General features: G+C 41.7%; 2 protein-coding genes across 3 annotated transcripts in view; one reads left to right on the forward strand and one right to left on the reverse strand.

Annotated features, from left to right (window-relative positions):
• Positions 1-13595, reverse strand: part of acot13 (acyl-CoA thioesterase 13) — a 220355-nt gene that overhangs the window by 133463 nt on the left and 73297 nt on the right. Inside the window, exon 2 of the mRNA XM_070880620.1 lies at positions 11936-12146. Coding sequence (XP_070736721.1) covers positions 11936-12022 — 87 coding nt within the window. The 5' untranslated portion in view covers positions 12023-12146. The remainder of the gene's footprint in view (positions 1-11935; positions 12147-13595) is intronic.
• The window catches only part of LOC139264333 (dyslexia-associated protein KIAA0319-like), a 128061-nt gene that overhangs the window by 39608 nt on the left and 74858 nt on the right, over positions 1-13595 (forward strand). For both annotated transcript variants that reach the window (XR_011593324.1, XM_070880617.1), the window contains exon 5: positions 8596-8694. Coding sequence is in view for 1 of the 2 variants with exons in the window: in XM_070880617.1 (XP_070736718.1) it covers positions 8596-8694 (99 nt within the window). In the remaining variant the exon portion in view is untranslated. The remainder of the gene's footprint in view (positions 1-8595; positions 8695-13595) is intronic.

The raw sequence follows: 13595 nt of genomic DNA on the forward strand, positions 1-13595 counted from the left end.
GAATAGCGGCTCGAAGGGCCAAATTTACTGAATGGGCTACTCCTATTCCTTACTCCTGATCCTATTATTTTCTGTTCTTTATTAACTGCTAGGTATAAACTGGATGCTGGACCCAAGATAGTTCCTTGCATTAATGTGAAGGTTGAAGGTTTTGTCTGCTGCCCTTGATATTCTTGTCAGGATATCGATCCCATTGTTCTTGCATCCTCATGCTCACCCAGTGAAAACCTTTAATCTTGAATGTGTGTCTCTAGCCAAGTGCTTGGGCAGTTAGATGCTGCGCCAATCCTGGGTCACGACCCCTCCGTTGTTAAATGATGTGCCGTTTCTGAGCCACGAGCTCTCTGATGTTATATATGCTGTGCCTCTCCTGGGCCATGGCTTCGCTGCTTTTAAATTCAGCGCCGCCCCTCACTGGGCTCAGACGCCGCCGTCGCCCCCCCCCCTTTACTGGGCCAGACTCTCAGGCCCCCACTGGGCTCGGACGCTGGTCCAATGGGCCCAACTCTCAGCGGTGGGAGTGGCGCAGCATTTAACAACGGCGGGGCCATGGCCCAGGAGCGGTGTAGCATTTAACAATGGCGGGGCTGTGGCCCAGGAGCGGTGCAGCATATAACAGCAGCGGGGTCGGGGTCCAGGGGAGGCGCAACAGAGCTTGGTCTCCAGTCGTCTTGGTCAATCCTCGCCACTGGGCCAAGACCTAGCTCTGTCAAGCCCATGTGGTGGCTGATATACAGGCGAGAAGCCATGGCTGAGCTGGTCAGGATGGGCCAAGAGTTACGGATCATGATGAGCCTGGCTGTTCTTCTTCTTCCAATTCATCCTCTAGGATTTCATAAACCACAAAGCTTGTTCAACTGTGTAAAACTCTTCCCTGATTCAAAGAAGTAATGGCTGCGTGAGTCAGATTATACACTAGATTACATAGGATATACAGCACTGAAACAGGCCATTCGACCCAACCAGTCCCTGCCGGCATTTATTCTCAACTCGAGCCTCTTCCCGTCTTTCCTCATCTATCTCTAGAGGAATAGAATCCTCTATTCCCTTCTCTGTCATATGTTTATCTAGCCTCCCCTTAAATGTATCTATTCTATTCGCTTCAACCAATCCCTGTGGTAGCGAGTTCCATATTCTCATCACTGAGTAATGAAATTTCTTCTGAATTCCCGATTTGATTTCTAGGTAACTATCTTAAAATGATGGTATCCAGTTTTGCTCTTCCCCACAAGTGGAAACACTGTCCATTCTATCAAAACCTTTCATAATTTTAAAGACTTCTATTAGCCTTCTCAAAGAGGAAAGAGACCCAGCCTGTTCTTCTTTTCCTGATGGGTATAACCTTGCATTTTTGGTATCACCCTTGTAAATATTGTTTGCACCCTCTCCAGTGCCTCTATATCCTTTTTATAATATGGTGACCGGAATTGTACACAGTACTTCAAGTGTGGTCTAACCAAGGTTCGATTCAGGTTTCGCATAACTTCTCTACATTTCAATTCTCTCCCTCTCGAAATAAACCCTCCTGCTTGGTTTGCTTTTTATGGCCTTTTTAACCGACTACTTTTAGTGATCTGTGTATTTATACTCCCAGATCCCTTTGCTCTTCTACCCCATTTAGATTCTTCTTTTCCCAAGTAATATGTGACCTCCCCGTTTTTCTGATCAAAATGTAATACCTCAAATTTCTCTGTGTTGAAAATAATTTGCCAATATGCCCATTCTACAAGTTTATTAATGTCGTCTTGTAATTTGTTGCTGTCCTCCTTGGGATTGACTATCCCTTCCTGCCCCATTTGGTGTCATCCGCAAATTTAGAAATGGTGTTTTTGATTCCAAAGTCTAAATCGTTAATATAAATTGTAAACAGTGGTCCTAACACTGATCCTTGTGGAACACCACTACCCACCTTCTGCCACTCTGAATAGCTACCATTTACCCCTACTATCTGCTTTCTGTCTTGAAGCCAGCCAGCTATCCATTCTGCTACTTGTCCTCTGACTCCACATGCTCTGACCGTATTCATTAGTCTATTATGTGGTACCTTATTGAAGACCGTAGGGAAATCTAGATAAATTACATATATTGCATTATCTTTATCTACTCTCTCTGTTACCTCTTCAAAGAATTCAATGAGATTGGGCAAGCAAGACTTTCCTTTTTGAAATCACTGCTGATTATTCATTATTCTATTTTTGCTTTCTAGATCTTCTATTTTCTCCTTTAGTAGGGATTCTATTATTTTTCCTACCACTGATAAGCTGACTGGTCTATGTTCCCTGGACTTGTTCTATCTCTCTTTTTAAATATAGGTATTACGTTAACTATCAGCCCGTCCTCTCGCAAGCCACCTTTTTCTAACAAATTATTAAATATGTATTAGTGCCTCTGCCATCTCTTCAATGAATTCTTTTAAAATGCGCGCATATAATACGTCTGGAGGAGCGGTTTTATCCTCTTTGAGTTTGATTAGTTTATTTAATATTTCTCTCTCTATTTTAAATGCGGTTATATCATTTCTAACTTCATCTTCAGATGTCATGTCTACCTGATCTCTCTCCCTGGTAAATACTGAACCAAAGTAATTAACTAATATTTCTGCCATTTCACAACCACTGCCTGTGATTTTATCCTGTTCATCCCTTAGTGGCCCTATTCCCATACGACTTTCCTTTTTTTATTTGTGCCTGTAGAATATTTTACTATTTTGTTTTATGTTCCTTGATCATTTAATTTCATAGTTCCTCTCTGCCTTCCTAATTGATTTAAAAAAAAAAACCTCTCCTAATCTCTTCGTATTCTCCCTTGTTGTGCTCTCTCTTGCTGTTCATATACTTAGTGTATGCCTCTTTCCTTACCCTCAATTTTTCCCTTGTGGCTTTACTCATCCATGGTGTCTCATTAGTGTTTAGCATGTTTTTGTATTTTAGCAGAATATATTATTCCTGGACTCTGTTGAATACAATGTTAAATGTTTCCCATTGTTGTTCTACATCGTTGTTTGCCAATATTGTTGCCCATTTTATTTCACCCAAGTTCTATTCTCAACTTCTCCAAATCTCCAATCTATTATCCTGGTCTTCGTCATACTTATGTCCTTCTTAATTATTACCAAAGTGTATTATATTATGGCCACTATTGCCTAGATGTTCCCCTACTTTTACTTCTCTTATCTGCTCTGGTTCGTTCCCCATTACTAGATTGGGTAGCGAATTCTCCCTTGTCGGGCTTCTTACATATTGGTTTAGAAAGGAATCCTGTAAACATTATAGGAAATATATTCCCTTATCCCCTTTACCTACTTCGTCTGACCAATCAATTCCAGGGTAGTTGAAATCCCCCATAATTATTCTATGTTTTTTACTCATTTCCCTAATTTGTTTGCATATTTCTTCCTCTACTTTACTTCCACTATTAGGTGGTCTGTAGTCTACCCCTCTTAGTGTCATTGATCCCTTTATTATCTCTTATCTCGATCCATATGGATTCTATTTATGTGTCTTATAGCTGTTACTTTTTCTACTGCCATTATGTTATCTCTAATAAATACAGCTACTCCACCTCCCCTTTTTCGCTCTCTATCTTTTCTAAGTATGTTATACCCTGCAATATTTAATTCCCAGTTCTGATTTTTCTGTAGCCATGTCTCAGTAAGCCCCATTAGATCTGGTTCCTCGCAACATATTATTGTCTTCATTTCCCCTGTTTTATTATGGACACTACGCATTGCTGTTCAGACAATTTAACTCATTTTTAATAGCAGTTCCACTCTCTCTCTATTTTTAACCATCGTTTTACACTCCTGTTCTTTAACTCTATTTATTTCCTGGCCATCTAAGTCCTCCCTTAGTTTAGTGTTTCCTTTGCTCTCCTTTCCTGTTTCATTAATAGTTGGGCTGGTTCCATTTCTTATAGAACCCTCTCCCGTCTTACTAATTTAAAGCTTTTGCCACGTCCTCAAAGACTTTAGTGCCATGAAGTAAATGTGCATGTATGTGTGTATATGAAAATAATTGTTAAAATAATTTTGGTATCCAGCAGCAGTGAGGCACATCTTGGGACAGTTTATGCAAATGTATTTAGTGATCATCATTTGCAGCAAAGGCCTCTGACTAATTATTGCCTGATTGTTTCACAGAAAACATCAGTTTTCCATTAATGTTTATTTTTAATGGAACAGTATCTACAAGGCACAAGTCAGGAGTGTGATGGAATACTCTCCACTTCCCTGGATGCGTGCAGCTTCAACAACACTCAAGAACCTCGACACCATCCAGGACAAAGCAGCCCGCTTGATTGGCACCACATCCACCACCTTAAACGATCACTCCCTCCATCACTGACATACCGTGGCTGCAGTGTGTACCATCTACAAGATGCACTGCAGCAACTTGCCAAAGCTTCTTCGGCAACACCTCCCAAACCCGCGACCTCTACCACTTAGAAGGACGAGGGCAGCAGACGCACGGGAACACCACCACCTCCACGTTCCTTTCCAAGTCACACACCATCCTGACTTGGAAGTATATAGCTGGGTCAAAATCCTGGAACTCCCTCCCTAACAGCACTGTGGGAGTACCTTCACCACACAGTAGTTCAAGAAGGTGGTTCATGACCACTTTCTTGAGGGCAATTAGAGGTGGGAAATAAATGCTGGTCTTGCCAGCGACCCCACATCCCAGGAATTAATTATTTTTTTAAGTTGCTTTTTTAAAAAAAACAAAGGTTGCAACTTTTAACTTTGTTTAGAGATTTACCAAAAAAACGAGATTTGCTAATAGTCTAAATGGATGGCGTTTGTACATGTTTTAAAAATAAAAATAAAACGCACATCAGCAGCCTACAATTTGAGGAGAACTTGTTGTGGTGATGAAACTCCTAACTGATGTTGGTTAGTACAGCTTCTGGTGTCACTTCGATCCATAGAATTGAAATGACATTTTTATTTTTACCTATTAATAATAAGTCTCTGCACACTTTGTGGCACTCTGGTCTGACAGCAGAGAACTGTTGCTATAACAACAGGAAGTACAGAGACCGTCCTGTTCAAGCTGTTGTCTGATTACAAGCCCTACATTATAAGTGCCTCAGGCTCCGGGCCGTAATCAGATGGTAACTCCCAGCATGCATGGCAGACTTCACTAAAAACAATATTTTTACTCTTAAAGTACATTATTTTAATTTTAGATGCAATGTCTTTTGCACTTATTAGACACAGTAAGTGATAAATGGACAGCAAGACACATATATATGGTGTATAATTCGATCTGCATTCAACTAACTAGAGATAACATCCATCTTTCGGATAAGGTGTTAAACCAAGGCTCCGACTGCCCCCTCAGGTGGATGCTGTATTTTATAGTTTCGTGAACACTCTTAGTTCAACTTAACTCTCTTTATTTGGGAGATCTCAGACAGCCATGTGGAGCTTAAGATTCCTTCACAGACCCTGTCTCTCAATACAGCTCCCTATACCTCCTAGCTTGAGGGCACTATACATTATCTCGTTACAGGCGCAAAAGATCCCACAGTGCTATTTGAAGAGCAGAGGCATTTTTCTGGTGTCCTCGACAATGTTTATCCTTCGACTTAAAAAAAAAGATTTGGATTTCTATAGTGCCTTTCACGACCACTGGATGTCTCAAAGCGCTTTACAGCCAATGAAGTACTTGCATCACTAAAACAGATCATCTGGTCATTATCTCAATGCTGTTTGTGGGACCTTCCTATGTGCAAATTGGCTGCTGTGTTTCCTACATTAGAACAATGGAAGTACTTCATTGGCTGTAAAGTGCTTTGGGAAGTCCTAAGATTGTGAAAGGTGCTATATAAATGCAAATCTTTTTTTCTGAACTTGTGTGTCAGCCAAATCTTTTTGCTCTTGCTTTTCCTCACTGGGGATGAATTACATGATTGGGGCTCCCATTAAATGTATGGGAGGACTACACAGCTGTCAACATCAGGCAAATCCTAAGTGTGAACTGAAATGTGGCTGTGATTTTGACACTTTTTGCTCCTGGCGTGTGAAGCTCCAATGCCAAGAGTGCCAAAGATAGAGATATGCCGCATGTTGTGATGCCAGGACATTATGGGTTAAGTATTATGACTTTAATGCTTTTGGCACAGAGCTTCATGCGACCTCGGGTGCAGAGGTCAGAGTGGCCCAGTTATGGGCCAAACGATTAGCTTGATGGACAGAAGACCGTGCAGACTGTAAACTGGATGCACTGACCTCTGTGCCTCAATTCCCAATGTGTGTTGTTATTGTGCGAAGCTCTGCCCATGGGAGCGCTGAATCATTAAACCCACGGCCCAAGTATTTTCCATTGACTAACAAGCGTCACAAAGGTTGCAGCTATAGGGGTGAATTTTCAGACCTCCTGAAAGGTGGAACAAGTGCTCGTAAAATAGAGGGCAATGACCTGCCTTCCTCTTACTACCATTGTTGTTCCCATGGCAATGTTTCACTGGGGCCTACCGCCTAGCGGGCTACCCATTTAAAGTGCTAATCAAGGTCCTATGATGTACGTAAGACCCTGACTGCCATGTTTTAGGTAAAGCATTGCTGCACATGCTCCATATAGCATCTGGTGGCAGTCCGGCCAGGAAGGATTTCAAAGGTGAATTCCTTGTCATTTTCGTAGGGCCGGAAGGAGCAAGAATTTCAAAGATCCTACGGCGCAGCCGGTCATCTTGTGCCGATGTGCAAATTGGCCACTGCGTTAGCCTACATTCACTATGCTGCAAGATAATTAATTTGGCTATGAAGCGCTTTGGAACATGAGGATGTGTAAGTTTCTATATAAATGCAGAGTTTGTCTGTTCATGCTTTCCATTAGCCAGACAGATGTGTGATCTCCAACAACTTGCACACCGTTCATACTGTGCCTGGCTTTGTAATCAGAATGCCTCTTAATGGAACATTTACTTCAATCTTTTAGATCATTGCCTCTTTATCTTTTCCTCCTTCATCTCTCCTCATCTGGGTATTTGTCTCTTTCAAGTGGCTGAGTTACCAGGACATTTAATGAGGCTGTTGACGCTGCTCCTTCATCTTATTCTTGAATAATATGGCCTAGTCATTAAAGGTGGACTGCCATGGAACCACCCTATATATGGCTGTGTTTGCAGCGAGCTGACACATCCGAGTATTCCCAATAATTGTCTGCATCCATCTGCCAAGTGTGTGTAACTGATATCAGCATTGTGGTGACAAAATAATGTCACTGTCAGCAAAAAACATATATAGTGCATTGGAAGAAAGCTCAGCACAGAGGAGGAATATAATACCCTCGTGTCTGGCCTGGGATGATTTATACCAGTTCCTGAAACTATGAATACTAGATCATTCATGCCACCCCATAGCTAGCCAAGGTTCCAGACTTCAGGGTGAAATGCCTCTTTTAATGAATAACTGGAGATTGACTCTTTTTCTGTATCACTAACAACTTGTTAATCAAATCGCTTTCTCAGAACTCACCTATTTCAAAGGCATGCATTCTTGTATTTTTGTTGGTCGTTAATAATGGAGGGGAAAAACATTTTTATTAAGAGGAATATTATCTCATAGTTTTATAATTTAGTATCTGAATGATTATAAACATTGTCTGGCTTAAAATGCCAGGTACAATCTCATCAAAGTGATTTGGAAAGCTAATGGAGCATTAAGGTGATGTACAGCATGCATAATTGCTTCTGTTCCAGCACCGATACATAAAATAGAGAGAATGACATTTTACAGACAGGTGATTTGTTCCAAAGCACCATACTGCCTGGACCAGAGTGAGGGCTATAAATTATTGAAAGCCTTTCATTGTGTTATAAAGAAAGAAAGAACTTTCATTTATATAAGCGCTTTTCATAATCTCAGGAAGGATGTTCCAAAGTGCTTTACAGCCAAGTATTTTTTATCTTTCAAAAATATAGAATATTTATTTTTATTTTAAACTGCTGTATAATCTAATAAAAAGAGCCTTGGGATCAATAGAATATGACCATTCCAGTACATGTTTGTTTCTAAACTTTGCACTACATTTTCTACTTCTGAAGCTTAAAATTGAAGAATGCCTCCACCCAAACATTGTTTCAGATAGTTTTGTGTGTTTTAATATACAAGAGATCAAATTCCACTCCTCAAACTTTGTTGACAAACAGCTCAACCCTTCACATTGGAGCAGGGGAGTTCTCCCCAGTATCCCGGCCAACATTTGTCCCTCAACCAATGTCACTAAAACAAATAATCTGCTCATTATCACATTGCTGTTTGTGGGACCTTGCTGTGCACCTATTGACTGCACAGTTCCTACGTTATATCAGTGACAACATTTCAAAAATACTTCATTGGCTGTAAAGCATTCGGACGTCCTGATGTCATGAAATGTAAGTCTTACTTTGATGTATCCAGATTATCTTTCTGTGCTGTGTTCAAATTTGGCCACATGCAGGTAGTTAGGGAATTAACCCTTCTGCAGAATTTGCTGATTTGCAGATATTTTCTCGAGTGTGTTGGGCCATGTTGAACAAATGTGAAAAGTTGGTGGCTGGCTATCGATTACTTTTGCTGAACGAATTACAATTCTTCTGTTTTTCCCACAGTGAAGGAACTGATTGTATCAGCTGGAACTAACATAGTGATCACTCGACCTAAAAATTCTGTGGAGCTGAATACTTTTGTGGTCCCCGCACCATCTGCAGGTGAGGCTTACATTGGAATATGATTATACATTAGCTACTAGGACTAGTCGACACTTCATCTGTATCTGATACCTAAAAGCTTGTGCATATGTCTCTGCCAGCTGCTGTCTGTGTATATCATAATGGAGGAAAGTTACATGCCCAGTGTGGCAGAGCAGCTGATGTTTGAGAGCAGGACAAACTGTGGGTGATGAAGAAGATGGTGCGGATTTGTTTATGGGTACAGTAACCAGACGTTTCTCTCATATACAGTACATCTATGCGTGATGTGCAAGAGATGCATAGTTCTGGTACGGTTAAGGTGGTGACAGCCCTTTTGCGCTCTTAAGTCTCATGTCAGAGTTTTATTTCTGAGGTAGTGCCATGACTGGAAGAGTTGTACAATCTAAAGTGAATTGTTGATAGTAGTTTAACATTAAAAAAGGACTTACATTTATATAATACCTTTCATGAACTCAGGATGTCCCAAAGCGCTTTTCAGCCAATGAAGTACTTTTGAAGTGTAATCACCGATGTAATGTAGGAAACGCAACAGCCAATTTGCGCACGGCAAAGTCCCATAAATATCAGTGTGTTATTGACTAGATGATCTGTTTTTAATGAAGTTGGTTGACGAATAAATATTGAACGGGAGGACTCCCCTGCTCCTCTTCAAAAGTAGTGCCATGATATCTTTTACTTCCACCAGCGAAGCTCGATGGGGCCTCAGTTTCAGGTTTCAACCGAATGACGCCATCTCCTGAGAAACACAAACTCTACAGGAAAAGTAATCCATCCGTGGCTAACTAAAGAAGTTAAGGGTAGCCTTAGATTGAAAGAAGAAGCTTATAATGTTGCTAAAAGTAGTAGCAAGTGTGAGGATTGGGAGAGTTTCAGAAACCAGCAAAGGATGACCAAAAAATTGATAAGGGAAAAAATTGACAGAGAAAACGAGCAAGAAATATAAAAACAGATAGTAAGAGCTTCTACAAGTATGGAAAAAGGAAGAGAGTAGAAAAAATAAACATTGGAGACTGAGGCAGGACAAATTATTATGGGGAATAAGGAAATGGCAGAAATGTTAAACAAATATTTTATATCTGTCTTCACAGTAAAAGATGCAAAAAGCATACCTAAAATGGTGGGTAACCAAGGGTCTAATGAGGGTGAGGAACTTCATATAAGTAGAGAAAAAGTACTAGAGAAACTAATGGGACTAAAAGCCATCAAATCCCCTGGACCTGACAGCCTACATCCTAAGGTTCTAAAAGAGGTGGCTGCAGACATAGTGGATGCATTGGTTTTGATCTTTCAAAATTCTCTAGATTCTAGAACGGTCCCAGCAGATTGGGAAAGTAGCAAATGTAACACCGCTCTTCAAGAAAGGAGGGAGAGAAAACAGGGAACTACAGGCTAGTTAGCCTGACCTCAGTCGTCAGGAAAATGCTGGAATCCATTGTTAAGGGAGTGGTATCAGGGCACTTAGAAACATGATTAGGCAGAGTCAACATGGTTTTATGAAAGGGAAATCATGTTTGACAAATTTATTAGATTTTTTTTTGAGGATGTAACTAGCAGGGTAGATAAAGGGGAACCAATAGATGTCGTGTATTTGGATTTCCAAAAGGCATTCGATAAGGTGCCACATAAAAGGCTATTGCACAAGATTATAGCTCATATATTAGCATGGATGGAGGTTTGGTTACCGGGCAGAAAACAAAGTAGGGGTAAATGGGTCTTTTTCAGGTTGGCAGGCTGTAACTTGTCGGGTGCCACAAGGATCAGTGCTGGGGCCTCAGCTATTTACAATCTATATTAATGACCGAGATGAAGAGACCGCGTATAAGTTTTCTGATGATACAAAGCTAGGTGGGACACTAAGCTGTGAGGAGAACACAAAGTGTCTGCAAAGGAATATAGACAGACTAAGTAAGTGGGCAGTAAGGTGGCAGTTGGAGTATAATGTAGGGAAATGTGAGGTTATTCACTTTGGTAGGAAGAATAGAAAAGCAGAATTTTTTTAAATGGTGAGAAACTTTTAAATGTTGTTCAGAGAGATTTGTGTGTCCTTGTGCAAGAAACACAGAAAGCTAGCATGCAGCTACAGCAAGCAATAAGGAAGGCAAATGGCATGTTGTCCTTTATTGCAAGGGGGCTGGAGTATAAAAGTAAGGAAGTCTTGCTACAATTGTACAGGGTCTTGGTGAGAGCACACCTGGAGTACTGTGCACAGTTTTGGTCTCCTTATCTAAGGAAGGATATACTTGCCTTGGAGGCGGTACAACGGAGGGGACGAGAGGGCTGTCTTATGTTGAGAGCTTGTGTAGAATGGGCCTATACTGTCTGGAATTTAGAAGAATGAGAGGTGATCTCATTGAAACATATAAGATTCTGAAGGGGATTGACTGGGTAGATGCTGAGAGGTTGTTTCCCCTGGCTGGAGCATCTAGAACTCAGGGGCACAGTCTCAGGATAAGGGGTAGGCCATTTAAGACAGAGGGTTGTGAATCTTTGGAATTCTCTGCCCCAGAGGGCTGTGGATACTGAGTCTCTGAATATATTCAAGGCTGAGATAGATAGATTTTTAAAGGTCCTTCATTAGTTGTAAAGTGCTTTGAGGTTGTGAAATGTGCGATATAAAAACATGTCTTTCTTTCTTTTCAATTACCCTTCTCTTCCCACGAGCCTATAGGTGATAAATTTACATTTTAAAGAAAAATAGAAAATGAATCAATCCTTGCTGCTGTGGCTTCACCTTGCACATGGAATGCTGAATTGGTCATTTAAAATGGACAATTTGTTCCCTGCACATGGGACACATAGGGGCCAAATTTCGGTCCGAGTTGCTCCTATTTTTTTGGAGCAACTAGTTTAGAATGGAGCATCTTACAAATTGCAATTCTCGGCACTTGGTTTGCTCCAGTTCTAGTGAGTTAGAATAGTTTCATTGTAGAACAGAATTTTTTTTTCAAAAGAGGGCGTGTCCAGCCACTTACACCTGTTTTGCAAGTTAAGGCAGTGAAAACTTACTCCAAACTAACTTAGAATAGATTTTTGTACGCTCAGAAAAACCTTGCCGACACTTACAAATCAGGTGTAAGTTACAAATCAGGTGTAGGGAACGAGAGATGACGGTGGGGGAGGGGGGAAGTAATTGAATTTTACAAGCATTTAACAGTTTCACTTCTACAAATAAAGAGCCATCCTGAATAATAAATGATAAATGATAAAGCAAATTTTTAAAAAAATTGAATTTTCCTACCTGTCTGAAGCAGCAGCAGCCTTCCGAGCTGCAAAGTAACTTGTAGGCAGGCAGGCCGTTCGGCCAGTGAACAGGGGCGGGAGGCATCAGTGAGGTGGGCCACAAACACACACAAACGCCGGCGGGTCGGAATCATGTCTTTCCTTATGATTGGCTGATGATGCAGTCGAGCAGATGCAAATACTGCAGCTCTACAAGCCGTCATCTACAACTGAATGGGGGACATCGGACTTATCTTAAGCATGCTATAAACCCAAACTCGTGGAAAATTCAACAACTCTTTATTTTATCTAACGACAAAGACCTAACCCTGCCACTCTTGGGCCTAGTCTTGGCCGCAGCAGGAAAATCTGCACAGTTTGGACTCCACCCTTGATTGCCGGCGGCCATAGAAGACCCTACGCCAGTCTCTGCCCTACTCCACTCCAGCACCATGGTTGTAGCTGGCGGCATCTTACTAATTCGCCTACACCCCCTAATACAAGACAATCAACTAATCTTAACAACATGCCTCTGCTTGGGGGCCCTGACCACCTTGTTTACTGCCGCATGCGCACTTACTCAAAACTACATTAAAATCGTTGCATTCTCAACATCAAGCCAATTAGGCACACACATGTAGCCAAGACACCTTGCTTAGCCACACCCTCCAAGGGACTTCAGCAGTGATAAACATTGATGTATAAGCGCAAGCTTGAATCAGTTACGGTTAACTGGGTTGGTAAATCTCGTGCCAGCCGCCGCAGTTATACGAGTGACCCATATTAATACTCTCCCGGCGTAAAGAGTGGTTTAAGAAAACCTTCAATAACTAAAGTTAAGACCTCCTCAAGCTGTTACACGCACTCATAAGTGGAACCATCAACGATGAAAGTGACTTATAACACCAGGATTCTTGATGCCACGACAGTTGGGCCCCAAACTAGGATTAGATACGCCACTATGCCCAACCACAAACTTAGACGATAACTTACTGTATTATTCGCCAGAGTACTACAAGCGCTAGCTTAAAGCCCAAAGGGCGATGTACCTTTAAAAATGGCCGAGTGCCAATGTTTATTTCACACTGCACATGTGCGCACGTTCCAGCGTGCATGCGCAGGGCTGCTGGCACGATGTCGGCTTCTGCGACCTAGCCCCGCCCCTCTGCAGGCAGAGAATCGGCGCCATGCTTTGGCCCCGCCCCCCGCAGATGTCTCCACGCCGCGCCGACCTGGAATGGAGTCGATTTCAACCGGAGAATAACGCAATAAGTTTTTGATGCACTTTTCAGTGCAGAAAACAGGCGTGGCTCTCGGAGCTGCGCCGTTCTAGGCGCGGCCCGAAACTTGCCCCCATAGAGCTGAACCCAAATTGTTCAAATTTGGCCAAATGTATGTATTCAGGGAATTAACCTATCCTCAGAAATTTACTGAATCACTGAGTAACAGATATTTTCTAGAATGGGCTAATATGAATTCTCTGATCACCCAATGCCAGCGTTCGCAGGTTAGGTACAGCAGGGGTCAAACGTATCTTCCACGTGGCTCCTAGCTTATCAAACAGGAAATTAGGGATGCGTGCAATAAAAGTACAGCAGTTATCCTGAGTGACTTTAATTTATATATAGATTGGGCTAACCAGACTGGTAGCAATACGGTGGAGGAGGATTTCCTGGAGT

This window comes from Pristiophorus japonicus, chromosome 5 (assembly GCF_044704955.1).
Source record: "Pristiophorus japonicus isolate sPriJap1 chromosome 5, sPriJap1.hap1, whole genome shotgun sequence".
Taxonomy (NCBI): Eukaryota; Metazoa; Chordata; class Chondrichthyes; family Pristiophoridae; genus Pristiophorus; species Pristiophorus japonicus.